The sequence below is a fragment of the Panthera onca genome, chromosome E3 (genome assembly GCF_046562875.1).
Source record: "Panthera onca isolate mPanOnc1 chromosome E3, mPanOnc1 haplotype 2, whole genome shotgun sequence".
NCBI lineage: Eukaryota > Metazoa > Chordata > Mammalia > Carnivora > Felidae > Panthera > Panthera onca.
Genome location: NC_138354.1, coordinates 34,603,333 through 34,626,517, shown reverse-complemented (window position 1 = coordinate 34,626,517; position 23,185 = coordinate 34,603,333). Strand labels below are relative to the sequence as shown.

The 23,185-nt window shown below is 53.8% G+C and overlaps 1 protein-coding gene across 1 annotated transcript in view; it reads left to right on the top strand.

Annotated features, from left to right (window-relative positions):
- The window catches only part of ABAT (4-aminobutyrate aminotransferase), a 44,783-nt gene extending 27,024 nt beyond the window's left edge, over window positions 1–17,759 (top strand). Inside the window, exons 6-15 of the mRNA XM_060648443.3 lie at window positions 911–991; window positions 1,658–1,750; window positions 2,211–2,273; window positions 4,604–4,667; window positions 5,091–5,239; window positions 7,271–7,408; window positions 8,198–8,365; window positions 9,651–9,797; window positions 13,604–13,715; window positions 14,736–17,759. Of these exons, the coding sequence (XP_060504426.1) occupies window positions 911–991; window positions 1,658–1,750; window positions 2,211–2,273; window positions 4,604–4,667; window positions 5,091–5,239; window positions 7,271–7,408; window positions 8,198–8,365; window positions 9,651–9,797; window positions 13,604–13,715; window positions 14,736–14,857 (1,137 nt within the window). The 3' untranslated portion in view covers window positions 14,858–17,759. The remainder of the gene's footprint in view (window positions 1–910; window positions 992–1,657; window positions 1,751–2,210; window positions 2,274–4,603; window positions 4,668–5,090; window positions 5,240–7,270; window positions 7,409–8,197; window positions 8,366–9,650; window positions 9,798–13,603; window positions 13,716–14,735) is intronic.
- The last annotated feature ends 5,426 nt before the right edge of the window (window positions 17,760–23,185 follow it).

Genomic DNA, 23,185 nt, shown 5'->3' with positions numbered 1-23,185 from the left:
AATTTGGGGCAAATAAAAATAAAATCCACTGTAAACATGCACGTACGTTCACGGCTTTGTGTGGACGTGTGCTTCCGTTTCGCGTGGGTAAATACCTCGGAGGAGAACTGCCCAGTGATGGGTGTGTGTGTGTGTTCATCGTTGTAAGAAACAGCCCTGCCAGCTGCCTCCCAGAGCCAAACTTGGTTCCCTCCGGCTGTGACCGGGGTTCTGGCGGCTCTGCTCCCTCACTCATTCCTCCTGTCGTCCACTTTTTGTTTTTTAGCCATGATGATGGGTGGGCTGTTAAAATGATCATTATAGTTCGGTGATAAAATAATACTATAATTATAAAATTCTAACTGAATCCTAATTCACAGGAAGTTGCAAAAAATAGTACGACGTGTACCCCCCCCCCCTTCCCCCAGTGGTAGTATCTGTAACTGCAATGCAATATCGCAACCAAGAAACGTCTCCGTCTGGGGCGCCTGGGTGGCTCTGTCATTTGAGCGTCCGACTTCGGCTCAGGTCATGATCTCACGGTCCGTGAGTTCGAGCCCCACATCAGGCTCTATGCTGACAGTTCAGAGCCTGGAACCTGCTTCCAATTCTGTGTCTCCCCCTCTCTCTGCCCCTAACCCACTCACATTCTGTCTCTAACTCTCTCAAAAATAAATAAACATTAAAAACAAAAAAAATTTTAAAAAAAGAAAGAAAAGAAAGAAATATCTCAGTTGTCTTTTACACCCAGAGCAAGCCCAGGGGATTTCTCAGGAGAGTGCGGGGAGGTCGGCTGATCCCACCCCCTAGGAAACACCATGAGCCTGTGTGAACACACCCGCTGTGAAAAGCTTGGTTGGTCTTTGGTCGACAGGGAGTAGTCACCTGTAGTAGTCCGAGAAGTCACCCTTGGTGTCCTACCTTTTTGCAGAGCACTTTCATCAACAGACCTGCCCTCGGAATCCTTCCCCCGGAGAACTTTGTGGAGAAGCTCCGGGAGTCCTTGCTCTCAGTGAGTCCCCGGGAGCAACCCCATCCCCACCCCCCACCCCCTGCCCTCCAGCCCTGCGGGAAGGCCAGCCGATCTCAGGGAGGCAGTGCCAGCACGGGGAAAGGAAAGGACCGAGATCCATAAGGGTAGAGGATGCCATGTGTCTGCTTGGGTCTTGTTCTTGTGCTGTTTCTTTCCTGAAGAGTATTTTCACTTTTCCTTTCAAAGGAAAGGAAGGGACTCCTTGTGCGCAGGAACAAAGTATCCAGGGGAAATGAATATTTGCTCCACGATAGGAGCATTGCGTGTGATTCATCCCTCCCCTACGGTTCGGTTTTAGTTGTTATGATGATTCAAATTCTCCTGAATCTCAGCTTCCTACCTGTAAAACATGGGCACCTCGGGGGACGGTGGTTGCACCGGGCAGGACAGTCTGGGCTTTTCTTCATGCTGTTCTCCTCCGTCCCCTCCAGCCCCGGGGCCTTCCTGGGCTTGTCCTCCACCCCCTGGAAGAGCCTCCGTCCACTCTCCCCAGTCCCGCTGCTCTGGGGGACGGTCCTGGTTCCCCCCCGCCCACCCCTGCCCAGCCTCCCCCAGCCCAGACTGTACCCCTGTGAAGGCTCAGCTCCTGCTTGGGCAAGCGGGAGTCCAGATGGAGCGAGCCGACCGCCGTTTCCCTCCCTGCAGGTGGCTCCCAAAGGAATGTCCCAGCTCATCACCATGTCCTGCGGCTCCTGCTCCAACGAAAATGCCTTTAAGACCATCTTCATGTGGTACCGGGTGAGGTTTGGGGCATGATCATGTGCACACACACATGCACGCACACACACGCGCACACGCGCCCAGCCCCCAGCCACACGCTCACCCCTTGTCCCGCTGTTCACCCCGCCTGGCCACGGTCAAAATCCAGAGAGGGCCACCGCCTGGACAGGGCTCTCCAGACGGCCCCTGGCGTGTGGTGCAGAGAGCCGTCACCCGATGTGACGACACGGGTTTTCCTCGGCATCACAGACCCCATCCTCGCAGCCCTGGGTTGTTGTGGACAGAGTAATAGCACACCTGTGTATCCGTGCACTTACTTTGCTGCAAGCCTGCTGAACAATCTCACGTGTTAGTACCCAAGCGGAACGGTCAGCATCTGCAGTCAGCCTTGAGAGAGCACTTGTGGGGGTTCTGAGTGCAAAGTGGAAGCCCCGCGTCCCCCGGAGCGACTCAGATTGTGTCTCTTCTGTTTTGTCAGAACAAGGAAAGGGGCCAGACGGGTTTCTCCAAAGAGGAGCTGGAGACGTGCATGATCAACCAGGTAAGGGCAGCGGGCCCTTTGGTCTCAGCTGCGGGGGGTCAGTCACCACAGTCCCTCCAGCTGGCCCTGGCTGGCCCTGGCCTTCTCAAATAGGAGGGGTCTTACGCAGCTCAGTGCCGGTAACCAAATTCCACACCCAGACTGGGCGGCTTACACGACAGACATGTATTTCCTCGCGGTTCGGGAGGCTGGAGTCCAAGGTCAAGGTCAATTTGGTTCCCTGGGGCACGCTCTCTGCCTGGCTTGTAGACGTTGCCTTCTCGCTGTGTCCTCACGTGTGCGGGAGAGAGAGCGAGAGAGCAGGAACTCTGGGGTCTCTTCCTGTAAGGACACTGATCTCATCACAGGGGCCCCACCCTATGACCTCATCCAACCCTCGTCACCTCCCAGAGGCCCCTCTTCCAAACACCATCACACTGAGGGAGAGGGCTTCAAACTGGAAAGGACACAGTCTGTCATACAGAGGGGTCCATTCCCCTCATGTCAAGGCTGAGGGGAGCCCTTCCTGACCAGCACTCCTCAGTTTCCCAGGACAACTGCCTGACTTGGACTGTTTAAGGACCCTTTAGTGTATTCTCTAGAATAATTCAAAATGTCAACACAAAGGTATGTACGAGGGTGTTCACCCCACTGGTGTTTATAGTCGTGATAACCAGAAAAGATTGGAAACCTGCCTTTACAGCCAGTAACAGGGAAAGAGGACTTAAGTGTAGGGGTTCCAAATGGAACCCTAGCAGTTCACAGAGGCAGCAAGGCGGCCAATGCCGGGGGCGAGGGGTCGAGGTGGGTACATCCCAAGCTCACCAGCCAGCAGGCCTGTCCTCCCCCTTTCAGCGAGGGCCCCTCCCCGCTTATGATTTAGACAGAAATGTCTGCTGCTTAAAAAAAAAAAAAGAATCAAGAGCCACTGAACTCAGGTACCCCCCTGCATGCATCCACAGTATTGTGCAGAAATAGTCACAGAGGGTTTTTCTTGGCCTGGAGACACGCATGCCGTAATTTAGTGAAAACGGGAGAATGTAAATTACACGGACGCTGTGCTGTCAACCATGTAAATAAATGTACAGATTACTGGAAGAAATCCCGCTCGCATGTTTACAGGCCTTGCCTCTGGGCGGTAAGGTTGGTTTTTTTCACGCTTCCTTAAATGTTTTTGTTCCTAATCCACCTCTTGCGGGCAAATCTACCCAGCCCTTTCTCTGTGTTCATACAGACCTCTGTACACTTAAGTATTTTCTTTTTTTTCTTCTGGCCATCTTTAAAAACAGTGGATGGTGCCCTCCCTCCTTCTCATCTGATTCCCTGGCCAGGTGGAGGGTCAGGAAATAATGCAGCTGTGCCATTCGCTGGGGAGTCCCTGCGTCCCTCCTGAGCCCAGGGGCAGCCGCTCCGGCCCCAGCCCCACAGACCCCTTCCAGAGCCCTGGGGCATTTCCAGTGAGACGGCTGGTCCGGCCTCCTGTCCCAGGAGGCACCAGGCCCACCTGGAGCAGGGAAGTCAGGGCAATCTGCAGGAGGAGGAGTTTGCAGAGCCCATAGACAGGCTGAAAACTCAACAGCCCCAGCAGGGCCGAGAGATGGGGGCCGAAAGCTCAACAGCCCCAGCAGCCCAGGCAGGTGACATCAGGGCAGAAGGCGGGTGTCAGGCCCTGGGGCAGCCCGGCTAGACCAGCCTTTGTGTTTGACTACAACGGGCCCAAATTATGTGGAATTTGTGAGAAGGCAGAAGTTTGGAGAGTTCAGTGAAATCTCTTGATTAAAAAAATTGGGGGGCACCTAGGTGGCTCAGTCAGTTGAGCCTCCGACTCTTGATTTCAGCTCAGGTCATGATCTCACTGTTCCTGAGAACAAGCCGTGAGTCAGACTCTGATGATGGTGCAGCCTGCTTGGGATTCTCTCTCTCTGCCCGTCTCCTACTCGCATTCCCTCTCTCTCTCTCTCTCTCTCTCTCTCTCTCTCTCTCTCTCATAAATAAGAAAAACATATACATATAAAAAATTAAATTAAAATTTTTAAAGAATTTTACTGGAGCACCTGGCTGGCTCAGTCAGTAGAACATATAACTTTTGATCTTGGGGTCGTGACTTCAATGAGCCCCATGTTGGGTGTGGAGCCTACTTAAAATTAACAAAAGAAAAAGTCAAAAAAACTTTTACTTTATTGACAAAACAAAACGTCTGTGGGCTGGACGTCTCGGGACCCGGTGTGTAACTTGTCCGTGCAAAGGGACTGAGGTTCTTCTGATGGACTTCTGTGGGTGTGTGGGGACCACAACACGGCCCTCCAGTCCTCACAGCGGTGACTGATGTGACCACTGTCTCTTGGTCCTAGGCCCCCGGCTGCCCCGAGTACAGCATCCTCTCCTTCATGGGCGCGTTCCACGGGAGGACCCTGGGTAAGGAGGGAGCAGCGTGACCCCGAGGTGGCTGTTAGATAAGAGCAACCACAGTAGGCGGCTTCGATCTTCACCTTGGCAGTTTCCACCTAGCGTCTCTCACGGACTCCACTCTATTCTCTGAGGGGGGAGGATTGTTAGTCCCGCTCTGCAGACACGGAAAGGGAGGCCCAACAAGGAAGGAACATTCTAAGGCCCTCCAGGGGCAGAGCCAGATTCGAACCCTGGCCCTGTGCCTTCGCAGCCCGTGCTTAATCTGTGATGAATCAGAAAGTCAAGGGCGCACGCGCGCACACACAGGTTCACGGGGTCAGCTTTGGGACGTTACAGGAACTGCGGGCAGCGGCTTCCCTGGGTGTTGCGAGACGTGGCCTGAATTGCCCGTGATCCCCTTTTCCAAGACTGTTCCTCCTGCTTCCCTAGGGTGCTTAGCGACCACGCACTCCAAAGCTATTCACAAGATCGACATCCCTTCCTTCGACTGGCCCATCGCACCGTTCCCACGGCTAAACTACCCTCTGGAAGACTTTGTGAAAGAGAACCAGCAAGAAGAGGCCCGCTGTCTGGAAGAGGTAACAGCGGACCCTGCAGATTTCCCCTCCCTGTCTCCTTACCCCCGGCTCCCCACCACCGCCGCAAGGCTCAGCTCAGGGGAAGAAGAACACAGGGTTTATGTGGGACCCGCGTGGTGCTCCCTGGGAGGGTCGTAGGGACAGAGAGGCACATCAGGAAAAGTAAGGGGGCACCTTGATTTTTCCACCTGGCGTCCGTCACCCCACCTGTGGTACTGATGTCTGTATTTAGGTTTCTTTGGGGGCAAGCTTCACTGACTGCAGAATAGGAGGGAATTTATGAGAATATGAGGCAGCCCGTAGGAAAAGTGCATCCACAGGACCCTGTTGTCCACTGCTTCTCAGCCTCCTTCCAAGTCCTGGGGCTCCCTGGGGGCTGAAATGGGGCCAGGGGAGGGACTGGGGACAGGGAGTCCCCTCTTGCCATGCCTCAGACACAGCTAGCACCCCTCCTTTGATCTGTTCCAAATATTGGGGTTCCATGTTAGACACTGGAGGATTCCGTTGCTGGGGAAAAGAAATTGGAAACTCTTCAGGTCTGGAATTTGAGCTCAAGTGAGGCTGGTTTGAGGCTGGTTTGCCTCTTAGACACATCATCATCCTTTTCAATCAATTCATGGTTAACACCTACAGGAGGTCTAGTACAGACCTGTCGAACAGAGATGTGAACCCCATGTGTGACTGCAGTGTATCTAGTAATCACATTTTTGAAACGTGAAAGGAGGGGCCCCTGGGTGGCTCAGTCGGTTAAGCATCCAACTTCAGCTCAGGTCATGGTCTCGCGGTCCGTGAGTTCGAGCCCCACGTCCGGCTCTGTGCTGACAGCTCAGAGCCTGGAGCCTGTTTCAGATTCTGTGTCTCCCTCTCTCTCTGATCCTCCCCCGTTCATGCTCTGTCTCTGTCTCAAAAATAAGTAAATGTTAAAAAAAATAATAAAAAAAAGTGGAAGGAAATGGGTAAAATTAATTTTAATAACATTTTTTAACATTTATTTATTTTGAGAGAGAGAGAGAGAGTTTGAGTGGGGGAGGAGCAGAGAGAGAGAATCCCAAGCAGGCTCTGTGCTGTCAGTACAGAGCCCAACGTGAGCCTTGATCTCATGAACTGCGAGATCATGACCTGAGCTGAGATCAGGAGTCAGACGCTTGGGGCACCTGGGTGGCTCAGTCCGTTAAGCATCCGACCTCAGCTCAGGCCATGATCTCAGGGTTCGTGGGTTCGAGCCCCGTGTCAGACTCTGTGCTGACAGCTCAGATTCTGATCAGATGCAGCTTCCGATTCTGTGTCTCTCCCTGTCTGTGCACCTTCCCCGCTCACACTGTCTCTCTCTCTCTCTCTGTCTAAAATAAGCAAACATTTTTTTAAAAAGGTGCTTTTCTGAGTACCCTGTCACTGTTTAGTTAATTATTTTTAATTCACTAACACATCACTTATCTACCACCAAGTGCACTCATTTTAGTGTCTAGTTCAAAAAGCTTTACCAAGCAAATATACCCATAGAACTACCACCCTGATCAAAGGCCTCTTATCACCCCACAAAATACCCTCAGGTCAATCCAAGTTTCAACCCATGACCCCCACCCCCCACCCCGCTCCGTGACACGACCGATTAGATTCCTATCATGAGAGGTGACTTTTGCAACAGTTCTTTTGAGCAAATACACGCCTCAGATTCTGCACGGAAAGGACTCTCCCGCCAACAGTAATATCACACTAAGGATACAGCGATGGCATTACCAGCAACGGCCACAGCTACGCCGTCCTGCACGCCGGACCCCATGCTGCATGGTCTCATTCATTCGCTCTGTGACCCGAGCCCTTAGTTTCTGTCCCACAGGTGCAGCAGCAGGCCCAGGTAGGGCACACTCCCACCCACAGGGGCGGCCCCGAGTGGACACCACAGTCCTCACCGGAGTGCACACGAACACATACTCAGCATCGTTTCAGGGGGTCGTGGAACCCACATCCCCATCGGCGGATGCTGCTCTAGGGCTCCCGCCAGCTATGGTTACTTCCCCCTTGGGAATGCAGGTAGAGGATCTGATCGTAAAATATCGGAAAAAGAAGAAGACGGTGGCCGGGATCATCGTGGAGCCCATCCAGTCTGAGGGCGGAGACAACCACGCATCTGATGACTTCTTCCGGAAGCTGAGAGACATCTCCAGGAAGGTCAGTGCACAGGGCCGGGGCTGGATGGGGCCATGGGCTGTTTCCAACGGTTTTCCCAGAGCAAAGTGTTAGCCACGGGGTCCTTGTACACGTCCAGGTGGTCAGAGGCTGCCTGGTGGCCTCACAGGTAGAGGCATCGGAAAGTAGGGAAGGAGGAAGGGAGGGAATTTCTCCCTAAAATCTCACTGCAGAATCAGCCTCCACCCTGCAGTGTTAGCTGGGCACTTTCCCACTCAAGAGATGCCTGGGAAGACCTCAGCCTCCTCCCTGTTCTCTCTAGAGAGCCCACCTCATCTCTCAGCCACACCCAACAGACGCTAGTGAGCACACGTTGGTGCTTCCGTGTGTGTATTTCAGTTTGTCGTGCACACGGAACGGGCACGTCCGGCCAGTAAGATGGGAGCTGCTCTCAGCACAAGTGCTCGGGAACTAGCATTGGCGGGCGGGGGGGGGTGACAGAACTGGCAGACAGGACAGCCGGGGCCTGGGAGGCACGTCTTGGCCTCTCTGCTGGGACAGCAGGCCGGCGGAGGAAGTCAGCCGGCCGACTCCAGCCTGAGCCGAATGCAGTGTCGCTGTGCTCTGGGGTTCAGGGCGTACCTGACGTCACGGTTCTGTTTCAGCTCAGCAGTCTGAGGACAAGTTGAAGCTCAGACCTCAGAGCCGCCCGGTTTCGCTTCGCACGGCCCCGGAACGGGGGCTTGGTCACAGAGGCGGGCTGGGTGCGGGGTTCCGGGCTGGTTGGCGGTGGTGGGTGTTGACTTCCTTCTTCTCTCCCATCTTGGTCAGCACGGCTGCGCCTTCTTGGTGGATGAGGTCCAGACAGGAGGGGGCTGCACTGGCAAATTCTGGGCCCACGAGCACTGGGGCTTGGCTGACCCGGCGGACGTGATGACCTTCAGCAAGAAAATGATGACAGGAGGCTACTTCCACAAGGAGGAGTTCAGGCCCAACGCTGTGAGTAGCAGCCCTGCCCTCGTCTCCTCGCTCAGGACCGCTCCCTTCTCCAAACCAGGAGCTGAGTGGACACCGGACGGGTCCCCGAGGTCTCCTGACGCCCGCTGTTTACCAGTGTAACTAGCCAGCGGTAGTGGTCGCCCAGCTCTCTGCAGGGCGGCTTCCTAGCAGCCCACTGTCCGTCTCCTGATTTCCCTGTGCACCTACAATGATAGAGCTCATTGCTGCTGCTGTGGACCGAGCCTTTGCTATGTCCTGGCCCAGTTCTAAGTAGTCCTCGTGTACTTGTAACCCTCACAACAGTCTAACCCAGTAGATGCTATTTTTTCTCTCCTAGTTTAGTAATGAAGACTCAGGCACAGAGAGGTTAAGTAACTTGTCCCAGGTCACACAGCCTGTTCGGTGACAAAGCTCAAACCTGGAGCCCGTGCTCTAAACCACTACACTGCACTGCCAGATACACATAGGGATTCACACACACACACACACACACACACACACACACACAGTTACCAGGGCCCTGGGATCCTTTCTTCTACCAATCCTGCATGTAGTTTCCCCCCTCAAGATTGCCTCATGATCCACAATCACTGCTGGAGCTCTGGCCATCACATATCAATTCTAGGCAGTAGGAAGGAAAAAGGAAGGAAGGACAAAGTAGCCCCCTTCTTGTCTTTATAAAGCAGCCTTCCCAGAAATTTCACAACATTTCTGTTTCTAACACGTTGACTGAGATCTGCTCAGATGGCCACTCCTATCTGCAAGGGGGAGCTGGGAAGTATGTTTTAGTTGGCTGCACTGACACCCCGAATAATTGAAGGAGGGATATATCGGGTGGTCATTGTGGGTCAGCCTGCCCTCAATCCACTCCTGACTCCACTACCTACGGGCTGTATTTTTCCAGGACAAATCACTTAACCTCTCAGAACCTCGGCTCTTTCTCCAATGTTAATATATGTGCTGCCGAAGCGAGCACCCTCGGCTCTTTCCCTATAAAATGAGGATTGTAGTAGTTCAGAGCCAGCTGTCTCGGTGTCCCCAGGACTGAGGGACTGTCCCGGGCATGGACCAGCTTGGTCTCCCTAATGGCAGTGCCGGGCTGTGGGGTAGCTGTTGTGGAAGGAATGCACTGAGCTGCCGTGTGGTATCCTCCCTGGCCTCGGGAGATGCTCCCTGGGTTAGATTCTCTCCTCCTAAGCGGGGGACAGGGTGTGTCCGGGCGAAGCGGGGCCCCTCCAGGGTGCGCCTGCGTGCGACCCTGCTGACGCCACGCGCCTCCTTCCAGCCGTACCGGATCTTTAACACCTGGCTGGGGGACCCGTCCAAGAACCTGCTGCTGGCCGAGGTCATCAACATCATCAAGCGGGAGGACCTGCTGAACAACGCGGCCCGCGCCGGGAAGGTCCTGCTGACGGGGCTGCTGGACCTCCAGGTACCCCTCCCGGACCCCCACCCATGGTTCCCCACACACCCCCAGGGCAACATCTGAGCCTTGTTTCCGTGGACCCCGCACCACCCCCATCCCCAGCTCCTGAACACCTGGCTCTCCTCTGACACCAGGTTCCGACATTTGTCCTTTGAGAATTCTCGCAAACACGCCCCACTCACAGCGTCCCCGATGCGTCCCTCTTCCCTTGTGGGTCCCATCCTCCATGTACTCCCCCCCCCCCCCCCCCGCAAGCAGCGCTGTGCAGTGGGAGACTCTGCAGGCCTCCGAAGGGACTTTAAATGTTCTAGCAACCAGACTGAAAGTACAAAAGGAGGCAAAGCTAGTAATAATGTAGTTTACTTTAACCCCTTCTATCCATACTACGATTTCAGCCTGCCACCAATAGAGGAAATAATTAGTGTGGTTTTTCATGTTCCCTGCTTTTTAAAAATTTTCTTAAATGTTTATTTACTTTTGAGACAGAGACAAAGACACAGCATGAGCAGGGGAGGGGCAGAGAGAGAGAGAGAGGGAGACACAAAATCTGAAGCAGGCTCCAGGCTCTAAGCTGTCAGCACAGAGCCCGACGCGGGGCTCGGACTCACAAACTGTGAGATCGTGACCTGAGCCGAAGTCAGGTCAGACGCTCAACCCACGGAGCCACCCATGTGCCCCCATATTCCCTCTTGTGCACCTCAACTTGGACTGGCCACGTTTCAGGCCACGTGTGGATCCCGCGTGGGACAGCATAGCTCTCAGTTATAATCAGGTGTCTTCGTACTTTTATTCTGTCTGCCTGACCTCCCCCCGCCCCACAAATCACCCCAACCCACACGCACGCCTGACTCTCCTAGACGGGGTGCGAGCTGTCGGGAGCCATGGTGCTTCCGGGACTGGCCAATCCAGCCCAGGAGTTGGAGGACAGATGACCTTCTTCAGATGGTTACAAAGAGTCCTTCTGCCGGGGATCTGGAGGATCCCATGACCTGAGCAGAACCGCCAAGGGGTGGTGACAGTGGTTGGCAATAGTAACAGCTTCTAATTATTGAGCGCCTGCTGTATGCCCTGACTGTACCAGGGGCTGTCATACACTCGGGTTACGTCCGGTAGTGATACTGCGAGTGTAACCCCTGTTGTCCCAATTTTGCAGATGAGGCATCTGAGGCATGGAGCGGTTACTAGCTTGTCCAGAGTTACACGGCTTCCATGTGGTGGCCTTCGGGTTGGAACCTGATTCTGGTGGACTTCAGAGTCCATGTTCTTTGCCAGCATTTACCTCCCTGATATGATCAATGACCTAGTAATTATTATTTCCATTAATTGAGAACTTGCTAAGTCTGAGGCCAGGTGGGGGGTGGGGAGGGGCAGGCACAGGACATGGTTCCAGACACAGAGCAGTGGCAGGAGCTCTGGGGACAAACCCCACACCCCAAGATAGGGATGCCAGATTTAATGAATTACAATACAGGGCTCTCAGTTAAATTTGAAAAACGGCAACGGATTTTTTTTTTTTAGTATAAGTATATCCTGTGTGCCATTTGGGACATACTTACACTACATTATGAGTTGTTGATCTGAAATTCAGATTTAACCGGGTGTCCTGTATTTGTTCTGGCACCCCTAGCTCAGAACAGTTTGAAATTAGGAAAACATAATTATCCTCATTTTCTGCACTTGATCTTAGCCCAAAGGCTGAGAAATGATGTTTATCCTCATTTTCCGGATGAGAAAAGGGAAGCCCGGGGGGGTGAGCAGCAGCAAGGAGGCCAGGCTTTAACCCCAGTTCCGCCTGATTGCAAAGACGCTGCAGGGGTCAAGTGTGGCTGTTAGAACAGCTGAGACCTCCCAGTGGCTGTGGGTGCGTGTGCTCTGCGTGGAAGTTTTTTCTTTCTCTTCTCTCGGTCTGGATTTACATTTAAACTGGGGGTTGGGCAGAGGCCAGGGATAAACGGCAGACGTGGTCGTCTGCCCCTGGGAGTGGCGTCTTGCCACCCCAGCAAAGCGAGGCCCAGGGCGGACAGAGCGCCAGAAATGTTTTCTTTGTAGGTCTCTTAAATGTCCCAATTAATGCCAGCCATCCTTAGTCATGAGAGCAGGTCCTAAGCACCAGGCAACTCGAAAGGCCCTGGACTAAGGCCCCTGGCTTTGAAAAGGGGTGTGGATAGTATTACCCTAAGCGGCTTCCAGATGCGAGACGGTGCCACAGCTAAGGGTTCTGGGAGAACAACACCCCATTGCCAAGCCTGGCGTGGTGCCTTGGGAGGCCCGACTGGTTCATCTCAAGGGATGCAAACGGTCAGGGGTCCCTAGCAGGGCCTTACAAAGCTACAGGCGAGGAGGAGTTCAGATTACAGGATCCCCTGAAAGAGTGGGTGAAAGAAAAGGATGCCTGTAGGGGTGGGGCAACAGTCGAGGCCCCACCATGAGGAGGGGTGGGGAGGGAGCTCCACGTCCTGCGCCGCTTAATCACGTCAGCGGTCACCAGACACGCGCACGGGCGTGTGTGTCCGGGTGTCTGAACAGATGAGACCTTGTCCCCAGAGACAACACTCTGGTTAGAAGGGAGGAGTATGTTCAAAGCGCAGGCTCCCAGCAATCAGCAGGGGCCAGACCAAGCAGAGGAACTGCTGACGTGACTTCCGAGCCTCAGATCCCCCCCACCCCGAGGACACCAAATACTCCCTTCTCCGCTGGTGGAATGAGAATTCAAGACCATGCGTGGCACGTATACAGGCCTCTATTGCCACCAGAATGTGGCTTTGTCTCCACTTTCTACCACGGGTCTGCAGGGAGATGACCTTGGCCCCCCGGGCTCCGCCCCCACTGCCCTGAGATCATTTGGGCTCATCCAGCCCTGTTCATTATCCTTTGTGCGAACGATGGAGCGGAGGAGGACCACAAGCTTCCACACCAAGTGACTATGTTAGCTTCCTCAGGCTCTGGAGCACATGAGCACAAACTGGGTGGTTTAAACCATTCTCTTACTGTTCTAGAGACCACAGGTCTGAGATCGAGAGAGCAGCGTGGGTGTTGACTCTTGCTGCAGGCTCGGGGCAGGGGTGTGGGAGGGCCCATGCCACGCTTCTGTCCCAGCTTCTGGTGGTCCGCAGGCCTTGGTGGCATCCAAAGGATTGTGGGTGCCCCTTTCCGGCCTCTGCCCCCAGTGTTCCCCTGTGTGCCTGTGTCTCTGTCCAGATTTCCCTCTTACATGGACACCTGTCCTTGGAGTTAGGGCCCACCCTCGTCCAGCATGATGTCCTCTTCACCTAATTGCATCAGCAAAGACTCGATTTCAAAGTAAGGTCACCTTCGCAGTGTCCAGGTTGACATGAATTTGGGGAGGGGGGCACCGTTCAGCCCAGGACAGCTCCCAGCCTCAGGCCCTGCGGTGAGACTGAGCTGCTGCTTCTAGAAGAACCACCGCTTTTCTAGAAAAGGAAAGTAAAGATGGCCGGTGTCTCCCAAGCACCTGCCGAGTACCAGGCCCAGCACTTGATGCAGGAATCTTGTCTCACTAAATTCCCACTGTGGCCCACTGGGGGCAGTAGCATTTACATCTTTCAGTTTGCAGAAGAGGAAACTGAGGCTCAGGCCACTTATGTGACTGGCCCACAGGTGTCCAAGGAGAAAGAGGCAGAGTGGGTTTTGAACCCAGGACTGGAGGTCTCCAGGGCCCGAGCCCGTGACACCGCAGCCGTCCTGGCTGGTCCTGCAAAGGCCGGAAGGCCAGACCCAGGGGGACATTTGAGGAAGCTCCCAGCTGCTGCATGGGTGCCGGGCTCTGACGCCGGCCTGTCTCCCCGCTGCAGGCCCGGTACCCCCAGTTCATCAGCAGGGTGAGAGGACGAGGCACTTTTTGCTCCTTCGACACTCCCGATGAGTCCATACGGAATAAACTCGTTTCAATGGCCAGAAACAAAGGTAAGTCCACCAGGAGCGGAAGCTGAGCTCCATCAGGGTCCTCCCCACCCCGTCCCCCGTCACCTGGGACGGGCGCTGTGGGGCAGGGGGCGGCAGGGGGACTGGACAGCGTCTGAGTGTTCTTTCTCAAAAGAGAATGTGGGCAGCGGGATTTCCTTATGCACTTATTCACTCGGTAGATACGCACTGAGAAGGTGAGTTGCAGTGACACGGGAGAGAATCGTGGTCGTGAACTAGACCGTCGGGGCCTTGCCTTCATGGAGCTCCCGATCTAGCAAGAAGGGGGCATGGAAGACAGTTTTCATAAACCATCGGTTGCAGTTGTGTACCCTAGGAAGCAGGAAAAGGGGCTAAGGATGGAATAGCTGGGGGAGGTGTTGGGAGGAGGAAATCAGGGGAGGCATCCTTGAGGAGGAGGCGTTTTACCTTAAGTGTAGCCGCGTGAGCAGGGTTGGCCAGCTGAAGGTGGGGAGGGGCATGTGGGCAGAGGAAGGGATGGGCGCAATTACAGGAGGCAGGGTGGAGCCGACAGAGGTGCGGAAGCCTCTGGAAAGGAGCGTGAGGAGGGGCGTGAGGAGGGGCTTCCAGGCGGGGAGGTCAGAGGGTGGATGTGTGGCAGGCACTCTGCTCCATGTCGGGATCCCAGAGGGGCAGGGGTAACTCGCCTCCTGTTCCCCGTGAGAAACGGAGTTTCAGAGGCGCCACGAGACCTTGACCAGGGCGCTTTGAGATCAGCGGGTCCGTCCCTCTCGGGTGACAGTCTGCCCCTCGCACGAGCTGCCCGCCTGCACTTCTGCGTTTACCTGTTTGCCGCTTTCCGTCCTGGCTCCTCCACGAGCTCCTGGAAGGCAGGGGCTTTGCCTCGGGACTTAGGTCTCAGTGGGCCTCGCCCAGGGGCAGCAGAGCAGGTGTTGGAGGTGGGAGGGAAGGAGGGAGGCAAGGACAGATGGACGGACGGGAGGTGCCCCGCGTGCGGCTCTGAGCCCAGGCGGCTGACCTCCCTCCTTCGTCCGCTTTCAGGCGTGGTGCTGGGAGGCTGCGGGGACAAATCCATCCGATTCCGCCCCACTCTGGTCTTCAGGGATCACCACGCACACCTGTTCCTCAACATCTTCAGTGACATCTTAGCAGGCTTCAAGTAAAGGAGCCATCTCCCCTGCGCTCTGAGAAAGCCCCGATCTCAACAGTTGTCAAATTGATTAGTTTGCCTAATTCATGTTTTCACTTAAAGGATCAGAGGCGAATGCGTGACCTGTAGGGTTCTTTGCAGGGAGGGGATGTCTGTGGTGGCTTGGGGGGTGGGGGGACGGGCGGGAGGGGCTGGCTTTGATTCTCCTCCCTGCAGGGCCAATGATGTACATTGGTGTAAGCCCAGAAATTCTGCTTGAGCCCTGGACATAGTCTCAGGCAGGGCCATGAGGGTTCTGGCCATATATCTGCCCACCTCAACCCCAACCGTTTCTTTGGAAGCCAGGCAAGGGAATGACAGCTGCTCGCGGGACTTTTGGGCTCCGGTCCCTCTCAAGTGCCATATTCTGTGACCGAGGATGCTGACACCCCTCGCCCTGGCAGACATGCTCTCCCCTCCCACCCAGCCCTGGAGCTCTGAGCAGGTGCCGTGCACAGTTCATTGACGGACGGGACAGATCGTACGGGGGCAGGAGAGCAAGGACATTAGGATTGAGCTGTGGTCTGGGAAGGGGTCCTGTGGCCTCCTTACGGACGACTGGGGCCACCCTGCTCGGTGCATCTGGGGACCCTCTAAATTGTGAATTCTGTCCTTGACGGGCTGTTGCCTTGGAGAATCTCTGTGCCATTACTGGCACTTCTTACTCACCAACCCTCTGTTCCCCACACTCTGTTCCCTCTGTTAAATGTGAACCCAGACGTCGGTGGCGGGGGAGAGGGGACGGGACTGCAGCCCGAGCATCCAAGGGGACACACAGGAGCCGGAAGGTCAGAAGCACAAGCCGGTCTCCCAGGAGCGGCAGAGCCACGTCCTCCTGTCTCCCCGGGGCATCTGGGGTCTGACCTGTGGACCCCTCGCCCGGGGGGCTCTCTAGCTTCTCCTCACCCACCCCTGCTCCACTTGTGCGCGGCCCTTGCCGGACTCCATCACAGGCAGTCAGTTGCTGAGCTAGGTGTCTTCCTCAAGAAGCACCGAGAACACTGGGTGCCAAAACTCCCCCAGAAACCAGATTGCCCGCTGGTTCAAGGTGGCATCCTCATACTGGGCACTCCAGAGGACAGCTGTTCCTGACATGAAAGGGCATGTAGATTTCCAGGCGGAGGATACTGGAATGCTTAGTCGGCCTGTGGCTGAGGCTCAGGGGCCTCTTCTGGAGGCCAGGCATTCTTGGGACTCGTTGGACTTCAGATGCCCCTAAAAAGAGCATCTGGCTGTCCTGCAGCCGTGCAGACTCGGGAAGCCTGGCTGTCCTCCCGGCCCACCCCCTGCTGCCTGGCCGGCTGGCTCGGGACAGGGGCATATCAAGGTTCCCAGTTCGGCACTTTGTTCTTTCAATAACTAATCATCCAAAGACCTCAAAGCGGTTGTTTTTTTGGTTTTCTGTCGTGTGTCAGGCTATCTGCTCTGCCAGCAAAATGGAGGTGTCTGCTCCTCTTTCTGCTGGATGCCACTCGTCTGTTCACTCGTCCCTTTAACCGGTCACTCCTTCATGGGACTGTCCTTATGTACCTGCTCTGCCCCAGGCCCAGTGCAAAGCCCCAGGAATACAGAGGGGAAATACAACATGGTCCCTCCTCTCGAGGGATTCACATGTCATCGGGGACAACAGACTCTTAAGGCAGTAGTCAAAGCAGAGGGGCAAGTGCTGTGCCGAGAGGAATGTACGGGAACGTCAGGAAATCAGAGGGAGTGTCCGTCAGGGGCGGGGGTTTTCAGGGGGCAAGTGACCTTTGAGCAGGGTTTTGCAGAACAAGCAAGAGTTCTCCAAGCAGACAAGGCAAGGAAGAGTGTCACAGGAGAGGGAACACACTTTCAAAGGCACCTCAGCCCACAGTCTCGCACCTTTCGCTGGGGATCCAGATTCTCAATATCCCAAGGCAATATCCCAAGATTCAAGGCCTTATTTAACAAGCCAGATGCAAACCAAACCATAATTCATGTATTGGCACAAGGACGCTTTCTCTGGAGGACTTTAACGTTGGGTGCAGACATTCAGTAAGGTTCCTGGGGTCCCAAAGGTTTCCGAGCCAGGGCACGACCAGAAACTGGGCTCTCTTTGGTGGAGAGAGTGGCCGTAGACATTTTGTTCTCTCCCACGGGGCAGTCATAGAGGAATGAAATCGTTTTATCTGGGAAGTCATGTCCAGACTTACTCCCTCCTTACCAAGGGAAGTTACTTCTCGTGAAACTTTTTAAGCCATTTATCAACACGTTCTTGTTGGCTCAGGGCGTAGTAGGAGTTCCTGAGGCATCTTCTTTTCAGGGTGGGGGTAGAGCTGGAAGGATTTCAAAGCAGAGGACTCTCGGCAGGGCTCAAGATGGTAGAAACTGTGGAGAGGTGGGTAACAACGGGGAGCCCGGCCGACAGGTTGCTGTCCAGGGCTGGGCCCGCGGAGCGCTTCTGTGGCCGACGGTCTGGGAACGAACCCATCTCCCATCAGTGCTGTAGACTTTAGTAACTATCTCTAGGAAGTCTTTTACAGAAAGCAAGGTCCTGTAATAGCAAGTCTTAGCACATCCTCACTTTTATTGTAAATGTTTTTTTATAATTTTTACTGACAGTAACCATGCAAAATTGTGCACATTAAAACATCTATATATCTATACCTATCTCTATACATATATATATAAATGTATACATATACCAGCTCATGGTAGAGAAGCATAGCTAGGGAGCACCGCCCACTAATGCATTCAAATCTTGTTTACGGTATTCTGTTGGCAGTGCGAATAAATGATAAAGAAGTTAACATGTCACAGTGTAACTGATGACCATACGCACAATTCCGTGAAATTAAATGTTTCCTGTGTTAATCGGTATTCTTAAATTTAAAAAAAAAAATTTATAATGGAAACAGAGTGAATGTGTCCTTTTTGGGTTTGGAAACAGTTTTGTTAAATAATTGTTTGACAAGCACACATTAAGCGCCTACTCTGTACCTCTTAGAGAAGTCTTGGGGGGTTATACTCTACCTGCCCAAGTCTGCCTGTACTTAGGACATACTGTGAGGCCACTATTTTCACCAGGCTTCATCAAGGACTTACCATGTGACGGGGGCACAGGGATGGACAAGGCGTGGTCCTTACGCTCAGTTCATCTTTGGTGGGGCAGAGGTCACAGCGACACGGGTAGACCCTGGACGCTGCACATTAACAAAGGGCGGGCCCCGAGCTGGGGTGGAAGTTGGTCCCTGAGTTTCATCTTCAAGGTCAAGCAGGAACTGCACCAGTGACTTGGAGGCAGGATGGAGGGCATTCCAGACCCCGGACACAAAGGCAGGGTGAGGGCAGGCATCCCAGGGTGTGGATCAGAGAAAGACCACAAGAGTCAGAGACCAAACAGGCAGGACTGGGCCCCAGAGGGCCTTTGGGGCCACACTGCGAGGCAGGGGATTTCCACGCAGGGGTGCAGGAGGTGCAGGTTCGGAGCAGGGGGGAAATCCAACATGCCGAGGACATGAGGGACGGAGAGACCGACACACCAGTCAGGAGTGTCTAGGACCCAACCTGGACAGGGACCGTGGGCTCCTGCTCCCAGCTGTCAGTGACCCCCGTGTGGCTCTGACTTTTCTCACCTGCACATTGCATGGTTTGAATTGCATGGTTTCCCAGGTTCCTTCCACTGTGGACACTCAACGCGTCTATAAGATTATCGTCGAAGGCAAGGTTTACTATTACATGTATTGTTTAGGGGCACCTGGGTGGTGGCTCAGTCAGTTTAGTGTCCGACTCTTGGTTTCGGCACAGGTCATGATCTCACAGTTTGTGAGTTTGAGCTCTACGTTGGGCTCTGTGCTGACCCTGGGATTCTCTCTCTCTCCCTCTCTCTGCCCTTCCTCTGCTCGCTTGCTCTCAAATAAATAAACTTTAAAAAAATTTTTTTAAACAAAACAAAACATATTTTAAAAATAATCACATATTGGGGCACCTGGGTGGCTCAGTCGGTTAAGCGTCTGACTTCAGCTCAGGTCACGATCTTGCGGTCCGTGAGTTCGAGCCCCGCGTCAGGCTCTGGGCTGATGGCTCGGAGCCTGGAGCCTGCTTCCGATTCTGTGTCTCCCTCTCTCTCTGCCCCTCCCCCGTTCATGCTCTGTCTCTCTCTGTCTCAAAAATAAACGTTAAAAAAAATAAATAAATCACATATAAACGGGGCACCTGGGTGGCTCAGTCGGTCGAGCGTCCGACTTCGGCTCAGGTCATGATCTTGTGGTTCGTGGGTTCGAGCCCCGCATCGGGCTCTGTGCTGACAGCTCGGAGCCTGGAGCCTGCTTCGGATTCTGTGTCTCCCTGTTTCTCTGCCCCTCCCCCTCCCCGCTCGTGCTTCATGTCTGTCTCTCAAAAATAAACATTAAAGAAAAATTTTAAATAATCACATACAGTAACAATTATCGTTTGTTGACCATCTCCTATGTGCAAGCATAGGCTGCAGGTGCTTTATAATTTTCATGACAAACCTATGAGCTGTGCCTACTTTTTTTTTTAATGTTTATTTTTGAGAGTGTGAGTGGGGGAGGGGCAGAGAGAGAGGGAGCCACAGAATCCGAAGCGGGCTCCAGGCTCTGAGCTGCCAGCACAGAGCCCGACGCGGGGCTCAAACCCATGAATCGTGAGATCATGACCTGAGCTGAAGTCGACATCTAACTGAGCCACCCAGGAGCCCGTTGTGTGCTTACTTGTAAGATGAGGAAACAAGCTCAGAGAGGTTGGGGGAACCCGCCCCAACCATTCAGCTCGGGAGCTAGGATTTGAAACCCAGACGTAGGAAGGATGGCATACTAGTGTATCAACAGATGCGCGCAGTCAGCTTGGGATCGGGTGAGGGCAGGGGCTGTCCTCCACCCCGGGACCTTCCTCACAGCCAGCCTGGCCGCCAGACTTGGAAGGCCCATCTGAACTGGTCAACATCAGTGTGAGCTCTTAGCATACCTTCTTAGAGCCGGTGAATGATTGGAAGGCACCGAAACCTCAAATACTCCTCGTTACGAATGGTCACTGTGGGGCACCTGGGTGGCTCAGCTGGTTGAGTGTCCGACTCTTGATTTTGGCTCAGGTCACGATCCCAGGGTCATGGGATGGAGCTCCGTGTCAGGCTCTGCACTGGGCATGGAACCTGCTTGAGAATCTTCCTCTCTCTCCCTCTCGCTCTGCCCCTCTCCCCTGCTCGCTCTCTCTCTCTCTCTCTCAAAACTATAAATAAAGCCAGGCACTGCTTCCTATTTTCTGTTCTCCTTCCATGCTGGGGAGGCAGTGGAATGACCCGACTCTGCTACTTTCTAGCTGGGTGGCCCATCACCCCTCTGAGCCTCCTCTGTAATGCTATCCTGCTAGCCTAGCACGTATCAAATGCTTCCCTGGACCAAGCGCTATTTTAGGTGGATTCCAGGTACTAAGTCCATCGTCCCAACCCCCTTAGGTGGGTACTTTTATTGCCACTGCTTCCCCGATGAAGAACCCAAGGCACACGGAGAACTTCTCCGGCCACAGCCACAACGTGGCAGGGCATAGTGCCTCCCATGATTCCAAACAATGATACATTTCTGTCAACCTTCCAGTTCCTGCTCACAGCAGTAAACCTACTTCCCAATGCAGATACAAGCCCCACGGAGTCTCGGAGTCTCGGAGTGTATCTCAACTGTTAATCAGTAAAATGGATGTTTTGTCTCCAGAGTTGGTAAAACATGGCCCTGCCTGATTAATCGGACAGGATTTTACAGTTGAATGCCACGGGAGCAAAACAAAGCCATAAAAGTTGGACTCTGCCTGGGACTCAAAGGGACCCTGTTACTTTCCATTTGGGGACTCACAAGTCCTGAAGTCACAGAGCAGCAGTGAAACGACAGCCCCCAGCCCTGGCCATCTGGGCAGTTTTCCCCCGGCTGCCCCCACCCCCACAAGCGGCTAAGTCCCCCACATCGGCTCTGGGGAGTGCATTCAACATGGTCGCTGAATGGTAGATATGCGGCCCTGTAACATGGAAGTCTCATCTTTGATCACCAGTGCAGGTAGGACACCAGCTCCCAGCTGTGCACACCGCAGATGTCCCCAGCTAGAGCTGACCTCCCCGCGGTCTGGGGGACCATGTCTCAGTCTGCCCAGGGGGCTATGACAGAATACGAATGCCACTGCTGGCCTACAACCCACTCGCGAGCTCCCTGGGTGCAAACTGAGACTGGCTCCCATACAGGGAAGGCAGAGAGAGGCTGGAGAGAGAGGAGGCCACTCCAGTGGGCAGGCGGCAGGACTCACTAATACCTGCAAGAGGACTTAACTCACGAGGGGCCTTAACTTACAAGGCTTGTCTTGGGCGGCTGCAAGATAAGGCCTCCACACCCACCTGCCAGAATCTGAGTTTATGTGGAGGCCTTCACTGGGTTCAGGCATGTCTACCGTGCAGATGGCCTCAACCCCACATCACTGTTTCAAGGCTGTGTCCTTGGGCAGCTTCCGGAAACAGAGAAGCCAAGTAGAACCTACATTCCAAGGACAGGGGAGGGGGTGGGGAGCCTCCGATTGCCCAGGGCCAGCCTGAGGGTCAACTGGCAGTCATGCCTTCTTGATGACCTCCCCAACAACCATAGACTGGGCAGCTTAAACATTAAACACAGATTTCTCACAGTTCTAGAGGCTGCAAGGCCATGATTGGTTGGTGAGGCCCCTTGTTATGTCCTCATATGGCCTTCCTTGGGGCACGCGCGCGCACACACACACACACACACACACACACACAGAGCCTCTTTATTCGTACAGGCCCTGATCACACGAAGGGGACCCTAATCACCTCCCAAAGGCTCCACCCCAAACACCATCACATTGGGGGTTACGGTTCCAACATAGGAGTTTTCAGGGGTGGGGGGTAGATATACATGTTCAGTCCACAGCAAGTACTGTACGAAAATGGACATAGCACAGACCACGCCATTCCCTGCAGTTAAATTCTACACAGCCCAGGGCGTGCAGGCGGGTCTCAGCGGACAGGCAGGAAAACCACTCTAGAAGGGACAGGCGTAGCCATGTCACCGATGCTCTCCACAACGGAATGATTCCTAATGTCAGCCCAGCTTCCAAGGCCAGCATGGGAATTCACAGTGGATTCACCTAAAAAGCTGACTTGAGAGATCTCGAGCTTTTTACAGCATTTTTCACATGTTAAGACAGACAAGATGTTCATCATGAATACTTAAAAATAGTATTGGAAGGTTGTAACGTTGAAGATGGGTATCTTCCCTCCATTCCACCCCCCCACACACACACACTTCACCCTCTCCCCAGAGGTAACCACTGTGAACTTGCAGTGTATGGGGGTTTTTACAAACACAAGACCACACAAAACTCTGGTTCTGTGACTTGCTTTCTCTACTGATCGCAGTTGCCATGGTTACCTTTCCACATCAGCAGATACTGTTCAAGCTCATTCTTGTTAAGGGCCATGCAATATTCCATAGTAAGGCTCTACCGACATTTATTTAACTGTGTCGCCTACTAATGAAAACTGTTTAGGGGCACCTGGGTGGCTCAGTCGGTTAAGCTTCCGACTTTGGCTCAGGTCATGATCTCACGGTTTATAGGTATGAGCCCCACATCAGGCTCTGTGCTGACAGCTCAGAGCCTGGAGCCTGCTTTGGATTCTGTGTCTCCCTCTCTCTCTCTGCTCCTCCCCTGCTCACATTCTGTCTCTCTCTCAAAAATAAATAAACCTTAAAAATTTCTTTTAAAAATGTTTATTTCCAGTTTTGTCATTGCTGTTTGTTTTGCTGTTAGGAACACTCAGTGAACATCTTCGTATGTCTCCTTGGGTATTTCTATTAGATTATTATTTTGGATTTGTTGTCAAAGTGGGGGAATCACCCATATATCCATCACCTGAATCTGAAGACCACTTGCATTTTCCGAGACACTGCTTTCTCATCTGCTGCACGGCTTTTGGGAAGGGTAAATCCCACGCAGGGATTCTCAAAAGTCAGGGTGCTTTGGAATTACCTGGGAAGCATAAAGATTCAAACTCCCCAGCATCTACCGGAATCCGTCCTTAGGGACTCAGCACAGGTTTTGCTAGTTTTGCTGGTGTTGACCCGGGGAGTCTGGGCGGCTCCCAGGGACCGCCCTCGTGGTGCTGCTGAAGTCCCGCCGCGGTCAGGTGGAGAGCGCGATTCCGGCTCGGAAATGAACGCATGCATGATGCCTTTGCTGTGTGTGCCCTCTGCTGGTACCGTGTGAGCAGACACACATCGCAATGGAGGCTCTCTCATGCCACAGCTGGTGGGCTGGCGAGGACGGGGTTTTC